Below are 25,011 nucleotides of genomic sequence, written 5' to 3' on the forward strand. Positions count from 1 at the left end.
CTAACGCTCTGCACAAGCCAAAATCACCTAATTTTAAAGATCCATCTTTAGCCATGAAAACATTACCAGGTTTCAAATCTCTATGAATAATTCGAGCATTCTTTTCGGCTAATTAGGTATCATGGCAATACGATAAAGCATTCAATAATTAAAGTAATACTGCCCAAATTTTTTCTTCAGCAACATACTTTCTCTCAGCCTTATGCCTCTTGATATACCTCGCTAAATCACCAGAATCACAATATTCCATTACTAAGTATAATTTACCTGAGTTTCTGTCTAAATACCTGTCTACATACTAAACAATATTTTTGTGATGAAGTTCTTTTAGAGTATTAACTTCATGTACTAGTAATTTCTTCTCTTTCTCAGACATTTTAGAGTAGTCTATTTCTTTACAGGCATATATGCTTTAAGTTGAGCGATTTTGGACCTTGTGAACTCTTCCGAACGAACCAGTGCCAATTAAGGTAAGGAAAATATAATCCTTATTTACATCTTTGTTTCCGTCCATTTTAAATTATGATTATAGAATTTGAGCAATCACTAAAATATAAATATATAATATAGCATATATCTACCAAAATTAATAATATTAAATATAACATAATATACTTATAGTAACACCTCTATAAATGTTGACTATAAGAGTTAGAGCTCCAAGCGGTTAAAAAAACTTTGTTGTTGAATAAGATAAACCAATTATCACATTTTTGAATGTTATTGCATAAAATTATTAGCTAACTGCTTCGAAAATAGCAGGAAGATTATATACAGATTTTTCATTTAAGACTGCAGTATTCTCCACAAATTTGGATAAAAAATCGTAAGTACAAGATTTTTTTAAACATGGATAATTAATTTTCCTTAAATAACCTCCATAAGAAGAATAAATTACAGTACCATTTGAATAAAAAGTGAAAGCGATGGCATTCGAGGAGCTCTAAGAGTTGATTAGAAAACCAATATCAGGATATAAAACAAAATCCTGTACCCATCCATAATCAATTTTATGCTTAAAGTGTTTGGCTGAGTGGGAAGTATATATTCTTGAACTCGCCAATATGTCAAAGCTTCAGTTTGACAACATAAAACTACAAAAATAGGCCTCCACTACAAATACTAAGAAAATAACCGATATTCGCTTAGAAACGTAGGATTAGCTTGTAATTAAGTACCAAGCAACGCCAAAAATAAAAACTACTCTTATTTCAACCTCAGTAGGCCAGTCTATTACAAATCTAGCCCAATAATTTTCTTTCAATATAGAACTTACAGCAACCTTATTCGGTATCGAAAACCGCGTATTTGCGTGTGCTTTTCCATTTTTTGAGTCTAAAGCTGGAAAAATATCTCAAAAATAAGGTCCCCTATTTAGTGAAATTAACGCTCTCATATCTAAAATCGCCCTTTTTAATTTTGGATTATCACCAATTGGTATTGCATTCCTTACACCAAAACGCTAATTTTCAGCCAAAAACATTGTCCATTCACTTCATGCTCAGTCTCAAATACTCCTGCATGCACAATTGATTAATATTAGTAGCCCTTCATAATAGCGCGAAAATGCATTTTTAGAGCAAAAATTTTAAATGTTAAATGGTTAGACTTAAAAAATTATTATCAAACAAACAAAATGCGACGGTGTGAAAATTGAAGCATTCGAACTCAGTTAGTAGATTCAATTTTTGTGGGAGCGAAAAGTAGTGAATGAGTTACAATAGCCTGGTTTTGAGGTCTAATTTAATAAGAAATAAATAATAAATGATGCATTTTTAGATAAAATCGACACCGATGCATTTATTGTAAGTGTTGGGGTATAAAACTCAGCAGATTTCGTTAACTAGGAAGGTAATAAGGAAAATATTGGCTAAATGGTTGAAAATCTTATGGACTTCGTTTTCATGTAATAGTTTTGCTAGGTAGATGATATGTTTTTGACTGTTTAAAAAGTTGGTGAATTGGCTAAAAATAATAAAAGTATAAGGGAAATTATCTTAGGTCTTTTAAAGTAGAGCTAATTAAAAATTGTAAATGATTTAAGCTTTTTAGCATGTATCGTACTTAGTGGAGTTTTAACTGAAGCAGAAGTAGTAGGGAAGAAGTAATAAGATATTCTCGCCCTCCTTGAGAAAAAATTGTGATGATATTGTGTTATTGTATGAATATTTAATTATATTTAAAATGAATCAAAAAATTGGTGTTCTCGGATGTGGCAATATGGGTGGTGCTATTGTTAGGGGTTTACTAAACAAGATTGATTAAGTATATGCATATGATAGAAATCTTAAAAATCGTGAATCGTTAAATTAGATGACAAATGTTACATTATATAATTCTGCTGAAGAGCTAGCTAGAAATATTGATGTTCTCATCATAGCCATTAAACCAAATTCAATAATAGATGTTCTCAAGTAACTTGAAGTTTGCAAAACCTACAACTTAGTTATTTCCGTTGCTGCAAATGTTACCCTTAGTTAACTTCAATCAGGTACTTCTTCTTAAGTAATTAGAACAATTCCAAATACAGCAGCAATTCTTAACAAGTCAATAACTATATCTACTGCAGAATCTCCTATTTTATCACTAATTGGGGATGTGGTAGTTCTCCCTGAAGAAAAATTTCATGCTGGCATGATTTTAGGTGGTTGCTAGCCGGCATTTGCAATGAAGTACATAAGAGCAGCCCAATTAGCAGGAATTGAAATGGGACTTACCAGTTAGTAGGCGTAGGATATAAGTGTCGGTGCGGTGAGTGGTGCAATGGAGATTCTGAACCATGGTGGAACACCAGACTTGGAATGTAATAGGGTTATGAGTCCAGGTGGTGTCACAGTCAAGGGAGTTAATAAATTAGAAGAATTAGGATTTACTGGTGTTGTTATTTAAGCTCTTAAAGCGTGTAAATGATCAAAATTACGCAATCACTTTATTATTTTACATTTAATAAAATCCGTAACGCCTTAATTCAAGCTTTGTTCTGCTTCCTTTATTTGCTCAAATGTATTCTCTTCCAAAAACCTAAACATCATTGGATGACAACTCTTTACAACTCTAACATTCTCACCCAGAATAATATATTTTTCATAACTTTTTGCAAACTCACCCATCAACAAAAATACCACACCTGGTGATTCCATACAGATTGACTTAAACGCTTCAGCAATAACAGGCTCCCAGAACTTGATATGTTTATTAACAGATGCCTTATCCTCATGAGTGAGGGATGCATTCAAAAATAAAATACCACAGTCTTCAGCCAATGCAGTAAAATAAGACTTTGTTTACTTTATTGCAAATTAGGATTCTATTAAATCTCTTACATCATTCATTGTATTGAAGAAAAGCCTATTATGTTACAGTATGGCTTTTATTATGTTTCGCATAGAAATCGATTGTTTTTTATCAGCTAATGTAGAAGATTATAGGTCTAAAAAAGAAATCCCAGCAGCTGACTATTTACGCGGATACGGATCTTGACCTAGAATGACAATTCTCACCTGTTTAGGGGATTTAACAAGTTTAAATGCCTCAAAAATCAGACCAGGACGCGGTATGAAATCTGCATTAGAACAATAATGCTCTTTATTACTTTACTAATTCAGCGTGTCTATAACAGATTAAAAACTCTCCATTTTAATACACTAAATTCCTTTTCTATTATTATATATTATTATATCGAAAATAGATAATTTATATATTAATACAAAATCATCAGAACTGCTGCGCTGCCTCTATTTCCACCTAATACTGATTTCCATAAAAACCCACTCACCAAATTTTTCCAAATTGTATTCTAGACCGCATTTTAAACTACAATTTTCCCTTCCTTTTCCCACTCCCTCCGCTCCAAATCCGCCAAATCTCCCAAACCCACGCCTCACTCAAGCCCTCAAATCGGCCACACAAGCTCGTTTTCGCGGTCTACAACGACCGGCAGCATGTGCTCCTGGAGGTACCACTCCTGGCTGGCGTACGCCCCCCACTCCTCCCACGCGACCGTGCAGAGAACGCGCCCTTTCCAGCGGTCCAGGCTCAGCCCGCGCGCCGACCCCTTAAACACGCAGAAAAACTCGCAGGAGCCGTAGTTCTGCACCGAGCCCGGCCGGACCCCCAGCCGCTCCCGAATGTGCTAATCGAGCTCGGCCTCGCCGCGTACTTGAACGTCATCCGTAAACTTGAAGCTGCAGATTCCAGCGAATTTTTCAACGAAATTTGCGTTTTGCGCGTTCACGGGAACCGCAAAATCGTAGAATCCGGCCGTTTGGACCGCGGAAAGGAAGCTTTCCACGTCGCCGGGCGCGATCGATTTCGCGTTCACGGCCTCGCCGCAGGCGGCGCGGAACACGAAAAGGGGCGTGAAGCGGACGAGCTGCTCGCAGAAATTCACCTTTCCGCAGTCCGTGAAAAGGAGCGGGTGCAGCAGCCTCCCTTCCAGCGCCCGCAGCGCCTCGAGGGACGCGTTTTTGGTCTGGTGGAACGAGTTGTAAAAGAAGAAGAAATGGGACGTATTTGGTGTTATATCAGTTAGTTCTGATACGTAGCACGCGTGTGTGAATGCTGGCGGCTTCTGCTCCTCGCGCCATTTCAGCATTTCAGGGTCCGTGTCCGGGTCGTAGTTCGGGTCGTAACCGATTTTCTGGCCCTCGAAAAACGGAAAATCTCCGTTCTGCATCTCCGCGAGCCAGTCCGGAACGTCGCCGTCGTCGAAGTCGAACTGCTGCAGGACCAGAATAAGCATTTTTGTGGGTAACAATTAAGCGTATAATAATGATAATTTTGATTAGAAAATTTTTTATAATTAGTTATAATAATACAATAAATATAATAATACAATATAACGAAAATGAACATCCACGTAATTGACCAAATTAGGGAGTAACAGCATGAGAGAATTGTCTAAATAGCCAGGCATTATAGTGAGAAACCTAGTGCGGCGCTGATAAAGCTGGTTGACGATTTGCTAAATATTCAAAATTTAGAAATTCCATAAGTAAACTCCCATATTTAGGGATTTGTTGATATTGAAAGAAAAAATTTATAGATTTAGATAGAAAAAGAGTAGGCAGATAATATGAAATCTGGTATAGAGGCTGAGCTTAAAAAAATATAAAGATTGTGTTAAAAATATCGTGTGTAGTGAAGATTAATAAATTAGTTTATTGTAGAATTTATTCTAAGATATTATCAGTAGAATACTACTAAATGTATTATAACTCTATATTTAAATACTTTTAATTACGTTTGTTGTTTAAAAATTGTTGGCCTATAATAATATAATATGCTTAATTTAATAATATATTTTTACGTTCACCATTAATGAAGCTTACAGTTTCAATTCTACCATAGAACTAAAAGTTTGCAATATATGATTTTATTGACATCTTTAACGATAATAAATAAAAATATATTGAAGCATTGTAAAATAAAATAACTAAAAAAGTAGTAGATGCCTTTATTTTTTAATCCGCTTATGGATACAATATCAATGTCCAAATAAAGACTACAACACGTAAAAAAATCATATCATTAGTGGATCCTATTTTAACATTGACTAAGGAACTGTTTGAGTAAATATTCTCAGAAGAATAGTTCGTGGTTGTTCTTAAAAAGCTTGTAAATAATATGTGTACTTCAGTGGCAATGGGTCCTACCACAATTGGTTGGTCGACTTTAGTATCAACCGATAATTCATATTCATAAGCGGTTGAAGTATCCCAGTGAATGTTTTTATTTATAAATTAAAATACAATGATAGGATGACTTTTTTAAATAATATTACTGTTATATTATAAAAATAATCACATATCAAACGGAATTTCGTCTTAAGACTCTTCTATACCCTCATCTTCAATAATTTATTCATCCCAAACTATCTTGACTAATTTCTACCTACACATTGGACATTCTTTAACTTTCCTGAAACATTTAAAACAAATATCATGGTTACAACCAAATTTAACCATTTCATTACTTTCAAAACAAATAGGGCAACAAATTCCATTCTACAAATCGTCATCTAATTAAATTTATTATTCTTATATTTTAGCTGGCTACTGCTTCTTACCAAGCTGAATTAATAAATTATCAACATCAGATTAAAAAATCTATTCATAAGTAATTATATGCTTGTTGTTTAAAACTAACTAATCGAACTAAGACTCAAAGTAGCAACCAGATGAAAGATCAATGGACCCCTCAGGAAGTAGCTTTTCATACTTTAATAAAAATTAAAAATGATACTCTAAGTCGCTAAATTTTCCCTTAATTACACGATATATTATAGCAGATTACTACTATTAAGTATGTTGTTTAAAATGCTACAGACAAAAAAGAAGTGAGAATTTACACTTTCTAGAAAGTTCAAAGGCTTGATTTATAATTTATAAATCAACATCTTCTTCATAATAACAATTAATAAGAATAAAATAGAATATTAAAGATCCTGGAATGATCTCAATAGATATGAGCTTATCCCTAATATCCGGAACTCCAGAATGCAGTAGTGATAGTAACGGATAAAAGGAAGTCAATTTATGTAGGTCTGGTTGTAAAAGAAGATCTATGTTATTAATATTCATAACCAACTCTTTGAAAAACCCCTGATTATAAAAGGTATTTGCACCTAAAATGATAATCTGATTCGTTAAATTTGAAAATTTTTGAAGCAGAAACCTAATATCCTCTTCAAACTATGCGCTGTCATACGCCCGTACATACTGATTGAGATAATGAGAGTATAGGATTCTACGCATTTTATTGTCGAACTCGTAAATTTCTTGCCTACCTTCAGACTCAGGAATAACATGGCTGGTTAGCAACAGAGATATTTAAGTCATAAAATTAGTATTATTATTAAGTCTAGCATATCTAATGAGCCCTCGCCAAATTTGTGCAGTTACACCTGATTGGACATGCGCTGTTGTCTTCGCCAAATAGAAGATGTAGTCAATTAGCTACGATACTTCCTCCTCTTCTAGGAGGCAGAAAAACGTAAACGCCAAATGAACTTGAACTTTATGGTACTTTTCGAGAGTTTTGCTACTTGTATGCTAGAACACGTATGTCAGTAGCTTGTCAGTTGCCGGTAAAGGTGACATGGTCAGGCACTGAAGGATTGAGAAAAGATACGGAAGAGTGCTCGATTACTGAATAGCGCTGTTAATGATTTCTGGGGTTATTTTTTCCCAGCTTTATATGAAATTTTTGTTAAAACTTCTAGACACAAGGCATGATAAAACGTCGTCGAGAACGTTTGAATCATCTATTTTTGCAATGAAGTGGCCCTTTAAATTGAATGCTTGCGACTGGCACTAGTAAATGAACACATCATTAATATAGATTTTGGTCATACTAATATTTTCGACCTATTGAAGAGTAATTTTGTCGCCACGTTAAATATTAATATTTCCAGATTGAAGTTCGCCCTCTTTAATTATAATAGTATTGCCTAAGATAGCAAACGACTCTGAAGATAATAAAAATGGTTAGTTTAAAACATAAAAATTGCCGTATTTGTACCTTGCTTGTATATTAACAATTTTATTCTCATATATCCCAAAACCGAGTGGTTCTGGCAACTGTGAAATGTAATGACAAATTTCATCTATCGAAAACATTTTACTTAAAACAATTATATAGTATATATAAGTAATTAAGTCACTTCGACAATTTATGGCAGACTGAAAAGAAAACTCACACAAGCCTTTTGATTCCAAGTTCACGCGTCAATGTCTTTATTTTCATAACCTGTAAAATAGGTTTTAATATAATAATTTTAATTATTATTATATATGATATTCCAGTATATTTTTTCAAAAATGCTCTCGCTAAAAAAAGGACGCCCTAAGTTTAAAAGCTCTGAAAAATTGTCATATGCACCTGACGACATAATGGACAATATTTATTTGTAAAATTCTACACCATTTCCAGAATCATAGCCTCAACGATTTCGCACTATTATACCTCATCCGAAATAATAAAATTTTACCTCCAAAAACGTGAACTATAACGCGGCTCATGTTAATTTCAAGTCATAAAAAATCATTTTCGGGGAACAGATTAACCACCACGTGCGCCGTGCAGCGATGGAATTTCAGAAGCTACAGGACTCCTACAAGGAGCGTAATTTAACATAGAAGGCAGCTATTTGCTACAGAGAAAACCGTAAGCTTTCTGGCCAAATTTCTTCCCAATTTGGGGTCAAAATGTACCAAATTGACCTGCCTTTTATCGGGATCAACTAGGTTTGCAGCGAAGTAATGAGCGCTTTCAAGCAGAAAGAATAAATTTTTAAGTGAGGAAAACTACAAATATGCTAATTATTTATCTGATATAATAGGGAAATAAACATTTAGGTCTTAAGCGAAAGCTAGAAATTTATCTTGATGGGAAGTTTGGGTAATTGGAGCGTTTAAAAGATAACATCTTCAAGTTCATAATAACGAAAGTAAATTAAAACTATTTAAAAAGAAAGTAATTTTTTATAATTTTTTAATACGAAAAGATAGCTGTGCATAAATGTTCAAATATTATTAATAAAGCAGATTGAAATTTGGTTAAAGTCATATGACATTTAAAAGAGTATGGAGATATAACAAAAACTGTTATGGGGAAAGTGAAATTTAAATTAGATGATGAAATAAATTTTATATTAATATAGTAGGGTAAATCAGTTTTAATACCCTATTTTCAGCAATTTTGTTTGTTAAAAGATTTACAAAAATCTTGAAATTGAATGAAGGGTTGAAAATGAAAATACTAAGTAAGAAATTCATTAGATTTTAAATTTTGTGTATTTAGCTTATTATCTTAGAAATTTGATAATCATAAGAAAGTATATTAGGTTGACACAATTTTAAGTCGGGTGGCAAATAAAATATTTTGTTGCTTACATTTAATTAATTTATAATAATAAAACTCTAAATGAAACAAAATTAATAATTTATCATTCATTATCAGGCCAAGGTTAAACATAAGTTTTATATTTAAAAAGAATCAATAAATTAACTAATGAAACTGTTTTAATCGTAAATATAAATTTATTGGCAAACGTAGATAAAGATTAGATAATCGTAATTAATTAAGTAGCACAAATAATTCATTTTTGTGAACATCAATGAATTAATAAGATAAGGAGTTAAAAATAAATACTAATCACTAGATATATAAATAGTGAGGGAAGAATATTCTTCTTATAGTACATGCATGAAAATATTAGGTTAGTAATAAAAATAATATACGTTATAGACTAATCATTATAACAATGCACAAAAATCAAAATTACCAGTACATAATAGTGACTTAGAATGAATATTAGATGTAATAAAGTGAATCTTAAATCCTTGACTATAAGATTTAATTTAAATAAGATCTAAGACAGCTAATGGTTTTAGCTTAGATAAATGCTATTTCTATACCGTCGTAATAAAAATAGGCGAAATTGACGATACAAACGTTAAAAAAGATATTTAAATATTAAAGGGGAGGTGAGCCATAAATGCTTCTGCTGAAAACATAACTATCATTGATGGATGTTAATGAGACTTTTAATTAAAATAATCTAGCATTATATCTGGAGTTAATTATCTTACATTAGCTGGTAAATTATTAAGCAAAAATGGCGTTAGTAAAACACAAAAATCATAAAATTCATTATTTAAGAGATTAATTATTGGTAAAGGGCAATCTGATTCTGTTAAAATAGTGAATTTTGAAGAAGGAGAATTAAACACACAATTTGGAGGAGGATTTGATAATAATGATAATATAGAAATGTGTTTCATTCGAATATATACATATATAATTATATGATAATTATTAGTATGGAATTATTAAACTCCATAAATAGTGATTGAAATATATCTAATAATAGGCGAGATATGTAAGTTTGTATATGATCACAGTTAACGTTAATAATAGAGAACATTCTGCAACTGTCGATAAATTATATTTAATAAATTAAATAAATGATTATATATTTGTGAACAAGGAATCACTATATATCTTTCAGTAGCTAAAGTCCTATCAGTTGTCATATTTAATTCATATATATACACTAATTAATATATAAACTCACTTATTATCATTATACATAAGTTTTCCACCTATAATATTGATTTATCAATATATTATCGTAAAACATCTAGATACCTAATTATAAAGAATTTTAAGAATTTTAAGTTTGTGATTTTATATAATTAATATGAGAGAAACTTTATGTTATTAACGTTAAACTTAGAGTATAATAATACTGGAGTTCAAGTATAAGTCTTCACTATTTTTAATAGCCTAATTATACATGTAATAACCAAACCAGATTTATAATTTAACTGAATAATCACATAATTAAGACAAATTATAAGGTTTAATTATTTAAATTTGTGATTTGTAATAACTAATACAACTGTATTAAAAAAATAAATATTATTTGTCATTAAAATTAATAATATATGAATATAGTATTTTATAGAGGCAAATCATACAATCACCACTTCATCTAATGACCTTTGACAATAAAGATATCTAAGCTGTCAATGAAATCCGTGTATTATGTGCTGATATAGTTCAGGGACCTAATTCTGGACACCCAGGTGCGCCTATTGGTATGGCCCCAATGGCCTATGTCTTGTTCAAGAATCACCTTCGTTTAACACCCAAGGATCCATTCTGCCCAGCGCGTGATAGATTCGTTTTATCAAACGGACATGCTTCCGCTTTATTATACTCGATGCTCCATTTATCTGGCTTTGACTATTCTATGAATGACTTAAAAGCTTTCAGAACTTTGCATTCTAAGACCCCAGGTCACCCCGAAAGATGCGAATTTCACACTGGTAAATTATCTCCTGGTATTGAACTTACCACTGGACCTCTTGGTTAAGGTATTTCTTCCGCTGTTGGTTTAGCTATCAGCATGGAATCCATGAACGAATATGACAAGGATAAGGTAGTCGTTGATGACGACTCTAGAGTTTACGTATTCTGTGGCGATGGATGCCTCTAAGAAGGTGTTGCTTCTGAAGCATGCTCCCTTGCCGGAACCAAGAAATTACGCAGATTAATTGTTTTATATGATGATAATGGTATTACCATTGACGGTAAGACTGAAATCTCCTTTGCTGAAAATGTTTAAGGTCGCTTTGAAGCTTACGGTTGGAACGTTTTAACTGTTTCTCAGGGTAACACTGATCTTGATGCTATTAACAAGGCTATCATTGAAGCTAAGAAATCTGATAAGCCTACTCTCATTAAAGTAAAGACAATTATCGGATATGGTGCTCCCAAATAAGACACTCATTCTGTCCACGGCTCCCCATTAGGCGCTGAAGGCTTAGTTACTTTAAAGGCTTTCTACAACTTGCCAACTGACAAGTCTTACAATATTTCCGAATAGACTAGAGCCATTTTCGCATCGATCATCAAGCGGTATGACACTTTTGTAGACACTTACAATACCCGCTTAAACGCTTGCTCTTACAAAAACGAAATCGTTGAAAGATTCGATTTCGTTAAAAACATTACACCAGAAAAACTCTTAGCTGCAATTCAGCCAAAACTTGCTGAATTTGCCGCCAGCGGAGTCGGAAAATCGACTAGACAGACTTCTCAGCTCTCAATTTAACTTCTTTCGGACACAATCCTCAAAAAGTACCTCATTATAGGCTCAGCCGATCTCGCACCATCTTGCCTGACTACCATCAGCAACATCCCTAAATCCCAATACATCTTTTTCGGTGTTCGTGAATTTGCGATGGTTGCGATTTCCAACGGAATTGCTTCTTATGGCGCTTTCATCCCCTTCGACGCGACGTTTTTGGCCTTTTTCAACTACTGCTCTGGAGGAATCCGTTTGGGTGCAATTTCTCGCCTCTAGGCCATCCACATCTTCACGCACGACTCGATCCAATTGGGCGAAGACGGCGGCACTCACCAGCCCGTCGAAACCGTCGCGCAAATCCGCGCACTTCCAGGTACCTACGACTGGAGACCTGCTGACGCAACTGAGACGCTCGGCGCATACTGCGGTGCCGCCGGAAGGCACGCACAGCACGTCTTCGCGCTCAGCAGAAGTGGTGTAGGCCAATTCAAGTCTGACGCTGAAAAAACATCCAAATTCGGCGCTTACGTCGCCGTTGAGGGCTAAAATGCGAAGGTTACGGTTCTGAGCAGTGGTAGCGAGGTCGCAATTGCCGTCAAAGTCGCTGAAAAGATGGGTAACGTTAGAGTGGTTTCTATGCCTAGTTACAGCTTGTTTATGGAGCAATCTGAGGAGTATATTAAGCAGGTAATGCAGTGTGCCAGAGAGAAATGTATCAGTTTCGAGCCTTACGTCAAATTCGGTTTAGAGGGACTTTGTGGGAAGCACGTATCAATTGAGACCTATGGTTTGAGTGCGAATGCTGCTGATTTGGCTAAACATTTTGGTATCACCGCCGAAAATTTAGAGGAATAAATTAAGAAAATGATGTGATACATTTGTTTATAAAATATGTATTTATGACGGAGAAAAATTCTACGAGAACGAATTATTATATATATATATAAACTAGTATATAATAGTTCGTTTGGGTCAACTAATGAATTATGTAAAAAATGACCCTGACGTGATTCGTTGGCGGAAGCTCATAGATTAGCCAGATTGGTTACCAGAAATACCAACAACTGTGATTCCACTAAAACCTATTCAGTCGAAGCCTCCTTCCTCCTTCAGGAGGAATGCAAGAAAATCACCGTACTCCTAACATGCATAGCAAGGATCTGCACAAAAATATGATATTATATCATTTAATTATATACCAGAAACATTACTAGAAGGGTAGAAAATCAGTATCAGAAGTAACTAGAGAAAAATAAATTAAGTTAGAAATTAATATAACAGTTATACCCAGGCACGAGTAAATATTAGGGTATAGTCACAGACATAAATTATAATGGCTAAAGAAATAGGAGTTTACACCCGGGAAGTAAAAGTGCAGAACAAGATTAAAAAAATTTATGATGAGGTTGAAGAACTGATGGGGTATAATTGAAATATTAATTAAAATTTATTTTTAATTTATTGAGTTATTTTATCTCAATTATATATTTAGTATTTTCTTTCCTTTTTTAATGAACGCCAAGCTCCTTTCCTCTGAACAATCTTGGGACGGTTTTGGCCTTCCTTAGAAGCTGGTAGATACATTAATTAAAAATGACTTCAAAACACCTTCTGTCACTCAAGTTGCTCTTTATGAAAGCCTCAAAGATGATGCTAAGAGATCTGGTATTTTAGAAGCTCCTACTGGCACAGGTAAGACAATCGCATTTGTTTCCCACGCCCTTAGATAGGTAGATGCATCACGTAAAATTCCTCAGGTGGTGATCTTTGTTCATACTCAAATTTTAGGATTTTAAATTCTCCATGAAGTGTAAAAACTTGAAAAGTAGCTTGATATTACTTCTTCTTTATTGTTAGGTTTTAATGCAAACTTAAGTTTTAATCATAATGCACATATAATAGTTGCAACTCCTGGAGCATTTGTTCAAAATTTCCTTCCTAAAACTTCAAGAGGAAAAACTGAAACAGCTAAATATAAACACGATTTCTCATTAATAGTTTTAGATGAGGCTGATTATTACTGGAAAGATACGAATCAAAGAGAAGCAATGGTAAGAGTATTTGGTGACTTGAATATGTGTCAAGTTTTACTATTTTCAGCAACTTTAGATGAACATGTCAGCAAAAAATTAGTTTAAGAGTGGCTTAAAAACCAAAGAAACCCATTCACAGTCAAAAAAGAGGTTACATTAGAGAATACTTCACATTTCTTCGTTGACTTTAGGTAAAATAACGAATCATAGAAATTAGATTAACTTTAAACAATTTTCGACTTAGATATTTATGAAAGTGGTTTCAAAAGTATCATATTCTGCAAAACTAGAAAACAAGTGGATTCCACATTTTAAAAAATAGTAGAATTAGGTTATGAGGCTTCAAGATATCATGGTGACATGACTCAAGAAGAGCGTTAAGTTGAGTATAAGAAATTCCTTGCTGGAGAAACTCGTGTTTTAATCACTACGGATATGCTCGCTCGTGGTATTGATATAGTTACAATTGCTTTAGTAATCAACTATGAAGTTCCCACAGAAGGACCTTAAGGCAACGAGCAGGTCGCCACTGCCACATATGTTCATAGAATAGGTAGAGGTGGTCGTTTTGGTCGTATTTCAGTAGCCATCACTTTCGTGTCTAACGATTAAGATATGAGTAACATGAAAGAAATTCAATCGTATGTAGACAAGAGATTTAACAAATCTGGAATTATATAGGAAATGAAAATAGGACAAATCAGCAAAACAATTTGTGAGGTTTTCGCTAATTAAACTGCTGAAAACGAAGAACATAACGACTTGGCGATCTTGATGACTGGTGCTAAGGGCGTATCCACGAATTTTAAGAAGAGAAGCGTGCCTAACAAGTCAGGATCAGATAGTAAAAAAGCAGAAGTTGAAGAAGCTAAAGCTGAGATTGTTAACGATGACAACGAGATCAGTTTTGAGTGATGAGCCTTGTATTTTGTATATTGGGTTGGTCATGAAAATTATTTCATTTTAGGGTTTAGCGATTTTTAGAACTAATAGTGATTTAAAATTTATTAGAATAATATATAAAATTTAATCCTTTACGATATAAGCAGTTATTGAAGAGATGTTTATTCTGTGTAAAATATTGTGAAAGAGATACAAATATTTGATAATTTCAATCTCAAGTGATATTTATTATCATATATAAAAACAAATATATTCAATTTCTTCCCCCCTCCAAATGAACAACCTGCCATCTGACCCATAGCAACTCAAAAAAATTGTCACAAAGCTTCTAACTGAGAATCATTCCCTGAAATAACATTCATAAACTCGGTCTGAGCTCACGAAATCAGTTCAAAATCTTAGTTAAAATCCGCAATTTTCCACTTCCATTTTATTATCAAAAAATCAAGAACTTCAATGCTAGCTATAAGAAATGTTAGAAACATAAAAAGCTGCAAAGCGTGAAATAATCACTATTAAAAGCGAGCTTCATAAGCAAAATCTAGAATGGAAAACTTAACTTTAGCTTAATTCAAACAAGCAGCTAACGGAATATAATGATTTAATTATAGTAAATTAAAATTTACAAAAAAATCTTACACATTACACGTCTTTTCTTACAACTATTAAGCAGTTGCTGAATATTTAGTAATAAGATATTGATACCATCGAATTAGAGGCAATTGGCGAAGTTGAAACAATGAAGTAAATAATTTAAAATTAATAGATCCAAATTAGTGAAAAAGACCATAAGATTGACGATATGTGCGAGACTTAAAATGAACTTTTAGAAGAGATTCAGAAAGTTAAGAATGAAGAATAATTGGAATGTTTTGAGTTATAAATTTAAGAATTAGCTTCTTTGTTAGAGTTATAATAAGCTTAGATTGCAGGACTTAGAAGCGAAAAATCAATTTTAAATACTGAAAAGAGTCAGTTAGAAAAAGAAGTGCAATCACTTAGCTCGGATGCCAAAAATATGGGACTTGCAACACATTTATTAGTACCTTTAAATGAAAAAATAGAAGAACTAACAGCTGAAAACTAACGATTAAAAGATGAAGTTAGTAGGATAATTAATAAAACTAAAAACAACGAACATGTTAATTAAAATTCATTATAGGAAGAATCTAGTTTAAAGATAAATATTTAAGCTTCCAATCAAAATTAAATCAATAACTTAAACGCAAACTTATAACCAATATAAAGATTAGATAGTTAATAACAGTATTATGAAAACTCTAAACCTATATATGCTCATATTCCCGATAATTTGAGTCATTCGTAAATAGAAGGTGTTGAAAGTTAGTTTAGAAGCTAAATTTTAAAGGAAAATACGACAAAAAGTTAATTACTGGGTTCTGCTGAACATTAAGAAGACCAAGAACATACACTAGATTCATTAGTAGGAAGTTTAATTCAGTCTTCATAATAAGATGATTTACTTAAACAAAGTTAGTAAAGCAAGAGTGGATAGAGTATTTCTGTAGAAGATATAGACCATATGATCCATACTAAACATAATGATCTATATGCCAGAGTTATGTAAAGAAGACTGGAGAAATAGAAGTTAAAAATAGAAATCGAATGAAAAGTTATGTTTTGAAACTAAAGATTTCCGGATGTTTAATTCTTATTTTTAGATTGATTACGCATTCCTATAATATATAATAATACATTTAGAGGATTACAAATATTCTATACTAGGTTTCTTTAGTAATTCCATAATTCTATAAAGTTATCAAAAAATGTTTTTATTAATAATTTTATATATATAATTGTCCAAGAAACTAAAGTAAAGTATAAATTGTATTGAAATCGTAATATAATTATCTTATATAATAATAGACACTTATATTTAATTAAATTGTACCAAATTTATGGCGGTAATATAATTCAATTAAATATATATAGCATAAACGAAAACTAATATTTTTAACTGCTTCTTAAGATTAATTTTATATCTTAACTTACTAGTTTTTTTAAGGCATTAATTTAGCAATGAAGCCAATACGCAAAAGCAAAAAATTATCGTTTATTAAAAGTGTTGGTAGTAAAAATACGCTGTCATATTCAACTCAATGCTAGGACGAAGCTTCTGAGTCTTGGTATTTAGATTGGAATGCTTTTAGAGCCTAAGTAGGTGAGTGCATGTTACTAGATGAGTGTTCGGAGTGAGTTAGATGAAATAAAATAGCGATAATGGGATTAAGCTGGAAATATATCTGCTACAGTTTGTAATAAGTTTTTAAAAATATCTATAAAGCACGTAGAAGCTAATTAGGAAAAATTAAATACATTAATATATCCTAATTTAATAAAAACAGTAAGATAGTAATTTATAATTTAGTATATAATAAATTTATTAATTCTTTCCGCAATTTATTTCACAAAATGCTCAACGGACGTTATGAACCAACTTTTGACGATAAAAAGATGATATAACTAGCTAACAAACAGGTTATGCGAGAAGCTCGTAGGGATAGAATTTTAGATACAGGTACTAGAAATGCACTAGATAAGGATTTTTTGGAATAGTAAATGAAAACTGCTGATCTTACTAAAGCGTATAACAGAATTAAGCAACTCGAAGAAGATGAAAAGCTTTTAATGATCAATAAATATTTAGCTGAGTAGGAAAGAGAATTTTTACGTTTAAAGTTTTTAAAAGAACGTCAAGATTTACAATTTTCATTAGATAATATGAGAAGAGACTAATCACGTGACTGGGATCTTAATGATCCTCAAAGACTTAGAAAGTAAGCTTTCACTCGTGTAGATTAACAACTTGAGGATGGAACCATAAATATTGATCCGAAGCTAGGTGTTTCATCTGGTTAAGTTTTCCATGGTGAAGATCTTTATTAATAATAGAGAATGCGCGCCTAAGCAGAACAGTTTAGATATGAGATGGAGACAGAAAACGCTAGAAAGGCCGCTTAGGCTGCTGAAGATGCTAGAAATAAAATGGACGACGATTTAAAGGAAATAGCTGTCGTTAATTATGTAGCAGACTCTGAAAAAGCATAAGCATAACAAAGAAGAGATATGGCTATCGCATAAAGACAAGAGAATGAAAGGTTAGCCAAATAAGCTGAAGAAGAGCGTTTAAATTCAATAAAACAAAACGATTTAGAAGCATAACAAGCCGCTTCAAATTTCTAAAATACTCGTATGATGAGAGAATTCGCTAGACCTGGCATTGTGGACGAATTTAAAGGTTTCGAAAGAGCTCAAGTGGAATAATTTAACTGCGATTTGGAACAGTAAGTTAAAGATGCATAGTTAAAAAGAAGGAAAGACATGGAAGAGAAAGTTATGCAGGAAGAGTTAGAGTTAAACGTCAACAGAAAGAGGGCTTTGATGGAGTAAGAATTTACTAGAGATAGAGCCAACATGGCGTATTAACTAGCTTATGAGAACAAGTTAATGGCGGAGCAGCAGAACACCAAGAAGTTCAACGACACCTATGATTTAGGTAAAAATAAGATAGGCGAAGACTTTTACAAGGGTTTCTAAAAGAGTGAAAGATGAGAGTTTCTACTTTATATGCATTTCTCGCCTCTAAACCACTGAAAATTCAAAAATACCATACCGTTATTTCTCACTCAATCCGTTCCACAGTCAGCTGTTAAATCCTAGTTACCTGATCAACAAAGTCGACCAGCCTGAACTCTTTCAGAAATCCCTCGAACATGCCTGCCAGAACCTGGACGAATACATTATGCTGCCCGTCAAAAGGCTGTTTTTCAACTTCTTTTTCTTCTCCTTTTTTAAGCAAAAACTGCAGATTTTCAGACTTGAGGAATGCAACGCCCTCCCCGGAGTTGCGGACGACGATGTTTTCGCCCCTCGGCTCGCATGTCAGGTCCAGGAGGCCGAAAATACCGAAGAGCGGAACTGTCTGGGCATAGCCCTCGCCTTTGATCATTAAGAGCCCGGAAACGAGCGGTTTTAGATCACCTCGCGGGGCAAACTCCACAGTGAGGTCCTGGAACTGTCCCCCCGTGATGGAAATTTACTACTTGTCCAGTTTGAAGTTTTAACAGTCTTATTATACGCTCTCATGTGCCACAGCGACCGTATCCTGTAGCGAAATAGTCAGATTCAGTGTTTCTTGCGTTGGGTTTTTGATTCGAACTTTGGCAATTTCGCTGTATAGCTGGTTAGCAGGTGGAAAGAAAAGTTGATTTGGAATTGTAATCAATTGGGCAGTTTCCTGAAGGTCGCTTTTCGAGGGTACTTGTGTTAAGAGGTACTGCGAGCCGATCGATGGGGTGGAATGGGGTGGTGATGGAGGTGCTTTGGATGGTTCTAATGCCTTTTAAAGTATTTCTGGAGCCGGTGCTGGGGCCGGTTCAGATGCTTCTACAGTTTGCTGTTGGAGTACTTCTTCCACTGTAGGCTGTTAAATTTGTTAGAATTCCTCTTCTTCAATGATATCAGAGAGGTTCTCCTGTGGTTCAGAGTCGATAAAAGATTTTTCAAAAGGAACGCAGTCATCCATTTCGTCTAAGTACAAAGGGGAAATAAATTGCTTAGGAATCGAAGCTTCGGTAAACGTAACCTATTTTTAGTCAGAAATGATCTCGGGCACTTCAAAAGTTGGGACCCAGGTGTCAACTTAGGGGTGGTCTTATTCTACTGCATCGGATATCTACTATTAAGAAGCAGATATAGACTGACCTCCTACCTAGCTAAAGTTCAAAATACTCATTTTTGCTTCTTAGATTATACTTTCTGGTATGTCTAACCCCGAATCATAACAGTATTTTGAGTGGTGCTTTTTCCCTGCTGATACTACTGAGGGAGCGTATACTTCTCCCGGCGGGAAAGAGCTAACAGTAGATCCGCTTGAGAGCTTTGAGTTGAATACCGCGGATTGTGGGAGGTATGTGTTGTTATTGGATTCATTAATGAATGCGTCTTGAAAGAAAACTGTGTGATTAATGACAGGTGACTGATATGCTTGAACTGGTAATACTTAGGATGCATACTAAGACTAATATAACTAGCTATTATTAATAGATTATGATTAGTTCATGCTTTATTATTGACTTAAGGATGAGATATTAAAATCTTTTTAAGTTTCAAAATATAATATAACATACACTATAGACACACCCCCTAAGCAGATTTCAAGTTAACACATACCAGAACCTATAGCCCCAGATTATACATGTATTTTCGAAACCCATACTTATTCAGTGATATGCTCTAACAAAGGAGAACAAGAAACTGTAACACCCTCTGATGTTGTTTTTAAAACGTACTAGTGACCATTGGTTGCTAAAAAACTGACTGCTATATCTTTTGGCTAGCCAACTGTTAGTTATATTTACTGTTAAGATTTAAATGTTGTTTTAGGAAAACCATTATCTTCATATAAGGCTATACAGTTATCGTAGTTTGGAATAGGTTATATTGATGCAATCTACGAAGCTTATGAAAATCTTGAAAATGTGAGATTTGATGTTGATAAGTTCATTTTTGGAATAATTGATATTAGAATTGAAGTAGGCGGAAAAATTATTTAATAAATACAATAAAATAATTGATAATATGAATTTTAATTATATTGTAATGTAGATAAATAATTATTTAGTAAAGTTTGAGATTTAATCTAAGCTATAACACTATAATATAATAAAATATTAAGTAACTAAATAAAATGTATAAAAAATATCAAAAATCATTTGTTATGGAGAGTAATTCTGCTATTAGTGAAGGATCAATAATAAGTACATGTGGAAAAATTACTACACTGGGGTTCCCTACACTTCCTGATGCATATAGCCATTTAAGAATAGAAGAGACTTGCTAAATGGATCCTTGTGATTGTATTGCTAAGCCTTGCCCACATAATCAAGATGTAGATTTTAATTTATTTGTTAAATACCTTCCTGGCAGATTACGTATGCTAGAGAAATCTGGAGATACCAAAAGCGTCCACCAGTTATATGAGAAAGTTAAGTTAAGATTATCTTCGCATAAATGCAACTTAGTATCGTCATCAAAAGATCCATACTAAGTCTGTTATGTTAATTTAGATGGTAGCTATAATACTGATTCAACTTCTTTAGAGTCAATATTAGATGCAGAAGAAGTACACCATAAACAATGTCATTATTGCAAAGGAATCGACGAACTTTTTGGGTTTACATCATAATTTCCCACAGACATTCCAGTCACAAAGAAGCGCAAGATTTCTTTCGGATCTTTAGTAATAAACCTTTCCTTTATAGCGAATATTATTCTCTTAATTTTAAAAATAGTTGCATACATAATTTCGAACTCAATGTCAGTTATGGCATCTATGGTTGATTCAGCTTTAGATATACTATCAGGATTTGTCCTTTATATAGCAATTCGAATGGCCAAAAAAGGAGTAGAATAGGGAAAATATTAAGAATACATTCATACACAAGATACTGCGAAGATATTGTATTCGTCTCGTTATGAATCACTTGGTGTACTTGCATTTTCGTGTTTTATGTCTATGCTTTCACTAATACTGGTAAAGGACGCAGTTTGCGTTATTATCGACATTGCAAAGGGACATCCTCCGACAGTAGATTTTTCTGCAGCTCCTATAGCCATTATGTGTATCACAATTATTCTCAAATTGGTTTTATGCTTAATGGCCTAATTTGCTCAAAAAATGTCGAGAAATTAACGTGATGCCATTATCGCGTATAGAGATGACCACCGAAATGACGTAATTACCAATATTGTATCTCTAGCTGGAATGTGGATCTCCAGCATTGGTGGTAACTGGTAGTACGTAGACCCTGTAATTTCAGGACTGTTATGTAGCTTTATTTTTCTTAATTGGACAAGATCAGGAATTGAACAAATGAAGTCTATGGTAGGATGTGTTATAAAAAATGAAGATGTGGAGTGCTACTATGTGAAGCTTCTCACTAGCTTCATATGTGCATCGCGTATCGAGCAAGTCTAACACATTTTAGCGTACCAACAGGGCCAGGCAGTGAACCTAGAAATTTCGGTCTAAATTCCAGACGATATGGCCGTATGCGAATCTCATGAGATAGCTTAGGTGATCTAGAATGATTTCGAACTCATGGATGGTGTGGAACGCTGCTTTGTGCACTTAGAGAGTAAAAAATGTCACCATAACTTCACCACGGAGGACGAGATAAAACCACTAGAAGTCTGAGTTTTGTTTATTTATTACCACAAGATCTATTAATAATATCTACATTAGCTAACCATTTCGTCGAACTGTAACTTTTCATTTTTTCAAAATTTTTCCATTTTAAAATACTAAAACTATTATTATATTATAATATCTACTTAGTAAGATTTGCGCTTCAAAATGTATAATTCGATGAGCGCCTCGCAGTTTATGAGAGCGTCCCAAATACAAGCCATAGAACCTGTAATTAACGGAATCCAAGGCCCAGCGCTCGTACAGGACCACTCTTTCCCACTTCTGACGTACAAAACCGCCCAGCCAATTACGCTATCCAGCACGTAGCAGTCAGAAATCGTCGTAAAGCTTCTGGCCCAAAATCCGGGTCCCGTAGCGCTTCAGACGAGCAATTCGAACGTTATCGCCTCCTGCGACCCCTACCTGAGCCAAATCGCTCAGGAGGTCTTCCAGTGCACCGTGCGCGCCACGGGCGTCATCGCCGGCGTCGGAAGCTGCCAGATTCAGCTCGTCATGAACGGAAAAACGAGCTGTTATATCATACTCAATTTCGCGACTGAGACCCCTTCGGGGCAGTTCGGGGGGTCTCACTTTTCGCAGAATCAGTCGATTTTGCCCGTTTCGACCTCAATCGCAAACGGCTTTTTCGGAAGTACTAACCAGCCAAATTCGCCGATGAAAGCGAGCTATTTCGCGCCATCTACGCCGGTTTAGCAGGGTGTGTAGCAGGGTGTGTAGCGCCACCACAGCCCGTACTGCTACGGCGCCGAGATTCCGGACGGGGTCGTTGAGGGGGTCAGGAGGTCGAATTTGGAGTTCTCGCAGTCGGGTCTGGGCGCTAGCCAGGGAAAAATGGGGGGCAGCCAGGTCCGCGTGCAGCCTGAAATTCAGATTTCGCAGCAGCCGCAGGTCGCAAATACGCCGAAAATCGCTAAAAAAGAAGAAATGCAGCTAGAACGGACCGCTGGGGCTCAGAAAAGCGGTTCAGACAAGTCGGTTGAGGAGGAGATGCAGCAGGTGCGCGGGGAGGTCTAGCAGTCGTAAAAAGAGCAGTCTGATGAGGTGAAAAAATCTAAGCTGTCTGCATCGGAATTGAACAGCAGCAAAGGGCAGAGGGAGTCTAAAATAAGGGTTATTCCGTCGTGTTTGCTGCTGCCTCCTGCCTCCACGTAGCTCTCGTCTATCGCTATGGTGCGTGTTAAAAACTGTTAATCTGAGCCGATTGAGCTCAAGTTTAAGGCGGTTCCAAGGTCGTTTTCGACATCTACATCCAATGCTTAATTTCCGCAACTGAAGGCGGGCTCTGATTCCTTTTCGGTGACGCCTGAGTTCTGTACTTTAGAAAAGAATCAGCATATCGATTTAAAAGTAGAATTTAAGCCAGAGTCAATTTAGTACATTTTGGAGGGTTGCAAGATACTAATTACGGACAGCACAAAAGCGTGGTAGATTCCGGTACTAGCGTTGGCTGGTTTACCTGATATTTCGGCTCACTCAGATAGCAAAAAGTAGGAAATTCGGTTAAGAAATGACGGTGACGGTGTTGCTGTTGTATAAGCTAATGGTGAAAGTGTAATTATTTAGCCTGGGGCGAGTGCAGTCGTGGATTATTAGACAAGTTTTAAGGTATTCCACGATGGCTTGAGAATGATTTTAGACTCCGAATGGTCTGATATGATTGGGGTAATGGGTATGAAAGGCATAGAAAATTAGGTAGAGAGGTTGGTAGAATTGACGTGTTCTGTTGTTGAAGTTGAGTGAAATTATTCGATATTTTTAAATTACAATATGGCTTGTATCATGAGATTTTACTAATTATGTATACTTCAGGAATGGCGAACAAATAAAATCTTAACTAGGAATACTGGCAAACTTTATAACGCGGATAAACAAATTGAAAGTTTCTATTTTCCAGAATGTATTTTCTAAATTGTATAATTTTTTATTTTATTATTGAATATAATAAATATAGATGAGTGCAATGGACTAAGAAATGATTAATTTCGAAAACTCCGATGATCTGTTTTGCTGCGCGAATGGATATTATGCAGAGTGGGATCATGTGGCAGAGTTTAGTCCTTTTATCCCTTCATCGCATGGAATTGTATTAGAGAATGCTCCTTGCATTAACTCTTTTAAAAATGTAAGTTATTAATAAACATAGCAAGCCAATAGTTCATAATCACCAGCAGAGTCAAATGTTGATACGAGAATTACTTTCGACGAGACTTTTTAAACAATCAAAAAATAAAAGTAGTAATAATGGACTAAATAAGAAGACTATATTTTATCAGTTTTATATGATAAATATGGAAATAAGCAGTGGTTCAAGGTTTGCCAATAGATGAATATTGAATTTAACAAGCAAAGGACTCCAAATTAGTGTAATTAACGATTTAATAGGGTTATTAAAAATGGACTATAAAAGGGAAAATGGACTGTAGAAGAGGATTATTAGTTGTAAAAGGCGCTTAAGTAGTGTGAAAAGTTTAAATGGAAGTAAATTGCAGATTATGTTGGAGGAAGAACTGATACTTAGGTCCGATATAGAATCAAGAAATAATACCCAGAGTATTTTAATTAGTGAATTATATTAATTAATTTTGTCAGATAATACATATTATTAATTTACAATCAGTCATCTTGTTCTGATAAAAGATCTTATAATACTTTTTCTCTACCTCCGTTTTCTTCTATTTCTTCTGCAGGCATTTATTATAATATAGACTAAGCAACTTATTCTCTAATACTTTTAACACTTTATGATTAAACTGCAACCAGTAAATTCTAGGAATTCATAAAACTTTATCTGCAAATTGGGCATTAAATTGATCCGTTTATAACTAAGTCTTAAAAGCAGTCTCTATGAATTTTATGTGTACACGGTAATTAATATACATTCTCCTCTAGAAGTTCTAAGCAGATAGGGCAATTATCATCTGAGTTACTAATATCTTATCCCATTAAAGTATTATATTAATATTAAATAACACATAAACAATTATAGTTTTCACTTTAATAAAAATGGCTTTTCAAGATCTATTTTCAATCAGTTTTTGAGACTAAAATTGATTCAAGTAGCCATTTAAAATGCGATATTGGAACTGATGAAGCCCCAATACGAAAGTTTACAATTATTAATTTATATTTTAAGTTTATATATCTATTTAGTATATAATACTTTATTATTATTTCACACCACTCCTTCGAGAAATGTCAAGCGGTTTTAACTGAGACTAAGTTAAATCTCTAGATGCATTTCA

General features: G+C 34.1%; 20 protein-coding genes across 20 annotated transcripts in view; 14 read left to right on the forward strand and 6 right to left on the reverse strand. All coding sequences in view use genetic code 6, as the record gives it.

Moving 5' to 3' along the window:
* SS50377_23714 (Kinase, NEK) overlaps positions 1 to 514 on the reverse strand; it is a gene marked incomplete at both ends in the record, with an annotated part of 1,026 nt that extends 512 nt beyond the window's left edge. The window contains one exon of the mRNA XM_067907578.1: positions 1 to 514. This exon is cut by the window's left edge and continues 512 nt beyond it. Within this exon, the coding sequence (XP_067764552.1) occupies positions 1 to 514 (514 nt within the window).
* Positions 515 to 635: 121 nt separating this feature from the next.
* SS50377_23715 (uncharacterized protein) lies at positions 636 to 2,144 on the forward strand (the record flags this gene model as incomplete). Its single annotated transcript, XM_067907579.1, has 1 exon — positions 636 to 2,144. One exon carries the CDS (start codon positions 636 to 638, stop codon positions 2,142 to 2,144), a length of 1,509 nt encoding a protein of 502 aa, XP_067764553.1.
* Positions 2,145 to 2,184: 40 nt separating this feature from the next.
* Positions 2,185 to 2,910, forward strand: SS50377_23716 (Pyrroline-5-carboxylate reductase; the record flags this gene model as incomplete). The annotated part of the gene is made up of 1 exon (XM_067907580.1): positions 2,185 to 2,910. The coding sequence occupies one exon, from the start codon at positions 2,185 to 2,187 to the stop codon at positions 2,908 to 2,910; it is 726 nt and encodes a 241-aa protein (XP_067764554.1).
* A 14-nt stretch (positions 2,911 to 2,924) lies between these two features.
* SS50377_23717 (Uracil-DNA glycosylase) lies at positions 2,925 to 3,635 on the reverse strand (the record flags this gene model as incomplete). Its single annotated transcript, XM_067907581.1, has 1 exon — positions 2,925 to 3,635. The coding sequence occupies one exon, from the start codon at positions 3,633 to 3,635 to the stop codon at positions 2,925 to 2,927; it is 711 nt and encodes a 236-aa protein (XP_067764555.1).
* A 257-nt stretch (positions 3,636 to 3,892) lies between these two features.
* Positions 3,893 to 4,741, reverse strand: SS50377_23718 (uncharacterized protein; the record flags this gene model as incomplete). The annotated part of the gene is made up of 1 exon (XM_067907582.1): positions 3,893 to 4,741. One exon carries the CDS (start codon positions 4,739 to 4,741, stop codon positions 3,893 to 3,895), a length of 849 nt encoding a protein of 282 aa, XP_067764556.1.
* A 105-nt stretch (positions 4,742 to 4,846) lies between these two features.
* On the forward strand, positions 4,847 to 5,143 carry SS50377_23719 (uncharacterized protein; the record flags this gene model as incomplete). Its single annotated transcript, XM_067907583.1, has 1 exon — positions 4,847 to 5,143. One exon carries the CDS (start codon positions 4,847 to 4,849, stop codon positions 5,141 to 5,143), a length of 297 nt encoding a protein of 98 aa, XP_067764557.1.
* Positions 5,144 to 5,319: 176 nt separating this feature from the next.
* On the forward strand, positions 5,320 to 5,724 carry SS50377_23720 (uncharacterized protein; the record flags this gene model as incomplete). Its single annotated transcript, XM_067907584.1, has 1 exon — positions 5,320 to 5,724. The coding sequence occupies one exon, from the start codon at positions 5,320 to 5,322 to the stop codon at positions 5,722 to 5,724; it is 405 nt and encodes a 134-aa protein (XP_067764558.1).
* A 77-nt stretch (positions 5,725 to 5,801) lies between these two features.
* On the reverse strand, positions 5,802 to 7,619 carry SS50377_23721 (uncharacterized protein; the record flags this gene model as incomplete). The annotated part of the gene is made up of 1 exon (XM_067907585.1): positions 5,802 to 7,619. The coding sequence occupies one exon, from the start codon at positions 7,617 to 7,619 to the stop codon at positions 5,802 to 5,804; it is 1,818 nt and encodes a 605-aa protein (XP_067764559.1).
* A 201-nt stretch (positions 7,620 to 7,820) lies between these two features.
* SS50377_23722 (uncharacterized protein) lies at positions 7,821 to 8,300 on the forward strand (the record flags this gene model as incomplete). The annotated part of the gene is made up of 1 exon (XM_067907586.1): positions 7,821 to 8,300. One exon carries the CDS (start codon positions 7,821 to 7,823, stop codon positions 8,298 to 8,300), a length of 480 nt encoding a protein of 159 aa, XP_067764560.1.
* A 2,201-nt stretch (positions 8,301 to 10,501) lies between these two features.
* SS50377_23723 (Transketolase) lies at positions 10,502 to 12,472 on the forward strand (the record flags this gene model as incomplete). The annotated part of the gene is made up of 1 exon (XM_067907587.1): positions 10,502 to 12,472. The coding sequence occupies one exon, from the start codon at positions 10,502 to 10,504 to the stop codon at positions 12,470 to 12,472; it is 1,971 nt and encodes a 656-aa protein (XP_067764561.1).
* A 106-nt stretch (positions 12,473 to 12,578) lies between these two features.
* SS50377_23724 (uncharacterized protein) lies at positions 12,579 to 13,031 on the forward strand (the record flags this gene model as incomplete). Its single annotated transcript, XM_067907588.1, has 1 exon — positions 12,579 to 13,031. The coding sequence occupies one exon, from the start codon at positions 12,579 to 12,581 to the stop codon at positions 13,029 to 13,031; it is 453 nt and encodes a 150-aa protein (XP_067764562.1).
* A 79-nt stretch (positions 13,032 to 13,110) lies between these two features.
* On the forward strand, positions 13,111 to 14,547 carry SS50377_23725 (ATP-dependent RNA helicase; the record flags this gene model as incomplete). Its single annotated transcript, XM_067907589.1, has 1 exon — positions 13,111 to 14,547. One exon carries the CDS (start codon positions 13,111 to 13,113, stop codon positions 14,545 to 14,547), a length of 1,437 nt encoding a protein of 478 aa, XP_067764563.1.
* Positions 14,548 to 14,809: 262 nt separating this feature from the next.
* Positions 14,810 to 16,165, forward strand: SS50377_23726 (uncharacterized protein; the record flags this gene model as incomplete). The annotated part of the gene is made up of 1 exon (XM_067907590.1): positions 14,810 to 16,165. The coding sequence occupies one exon, from the start codon at positions 14,810 to 14,812 to the stop codon at positions 16,163 to 16,165; it is 1,356 nt and encodes a 451-aa protein (XP_067764564.1).
* Positions 16,166 to 16,575: 410 nt separating this feature from the next.
* SS50377_23727 (uncharacterized protein) lies at positions 16,576 to 16,752 on the forward strand (the record flags this gene model as incomplete). The annotated part of the gene is made up of 1 exon (XM_067907591.1): positions 16,576 to 16,752. The coding sequence occupies one exon, from the start codon at positions 16,576 to 16,578 to the stop codon at positions 16,750 to 16,752; it is 177 nt and encodes a 58-aa protein (XP_067764565.1).
* Positions 16,753 to 16,968: 216 nt separating this feature from the next.
* On the forward strand, positions 16,969 to 18,108 carry SS50377_23728 (RIB43A domain-containing protein; the record flags this gene model as incomplete). The annotated part of the gene is made up of 1 exon (XM_067907592.1): positions 16,969 to 18,108. The coding sequence occupies one exon, from the start codon at positions 16,969 to 16,971 to the stop codon at positions 18,106 to 18,108; it is 1,140 nt and encodes a 379-aa protein (XP_067764566.1).
* A 70-nt stretch (positions 18,109 to 18,178) lies between these two features.
* Positions 18,179 to 20,062, reverse strand: SS50377_23729 (uncharacterized protein; the record flags this gene model as incomplete). The annotated part of the gene is made up of 1 exon (XM_067907593.1): positions 18,179 to 20,062. The coding sequence occupies one exon, from the start codon at positions 20,060 to 20,062 to the stop codon at positions 18,179 to 18,181; it is 1,884 nt and encodes a 627-aa protein (XP_067764567.1).
* A 183-nt stretch (positions 20,063 to 20,245) lies between these two features.
* Positions 20,246 to 21,754, forward strand: SS50377_23730 (Cation efflux family protein; the record flags this gene model as incomplete). Its single annotated transcript, XM_067907594.1, has 1 exon — positions 20,246 to 21,754. The coding sequence occupies one exon, from the start codon at positions 20,246 to 20,248 to the stop codon at positions 21,752 to 21,754; it is 1,509 nt and encodes a 502-aa protein (XP_067764568.1).
* A 159-nt stretch (positions 21,755 to 21,913) lies between these two features.
* On the forward strand, positions 21,914 to 23,509 carry SS50377_23731 (uncharacterized protein; the record flags this gene model as incomplete). Its single annotated transcript, XM_067907595.1, has 1 exon — positions 21,914 to 23,509. One exon carries the CDS (start codon positions 21,914 to 21,916, stop codon positions 23,507 to 23,509), a length of 1,596 nt encoding a protein of 531 aa, XP_067764569.1.
* A 211-nt stretch (positions 23,510 to 23,720) lies between these two features.
* On the forward strand, positions 23,721 to 24,335 carry SS50377_23732 (Myb-like DNA-binding domain-containing protein; the record flags this gene model as incomplete). The annotated part of the gene is made up of 1 exon (XM_067907596.1): positions 23,721 to 24,335. The coding sequence occupies one exon, from the start codon at positions 23,721 to 23,723 to the stop codon at positions 24,333 to 24,335; it is 615 nt and encodes a 204-aa protein (XP_067764570.1).
* Positions 24,336 to 24,382: 47 nt separating this feature from the next.
* SS50377_23733 (RING and CHY zinc finger domain-containing protein) lies at positions 24,383 to 24,712 on the reverse strand (the record flags this gene model as incomplete). Its single annotated transcript, XM_067907597.1, has 1 exon — positions 24,383 to 24,712. One exon carries the CDS (start codon positions 24,710 to 24,712, stop codon positions 24,383 to 24,385), a length of 330 nt encoding a protein of 109 aa, XP_067764571.1.
* Between the last annotated feature and the right edge of the window lie 299 nt (positions 24,713 to 25,011).

This window comes from Spironucleus salmonicida, chromosome 4, assembly GCF_000497125.1.
Source record: "Spironucleus salmonicida strain ATCC 50377 chromosome 4, whole genome shotgun sequence".
In the NCBI taxonomy this organism is placed as follows: Eukaryota; Fornicata; order Diplomonadida; family Hexamitidae; genus Spironucleus; species Spironucleus salmonicida.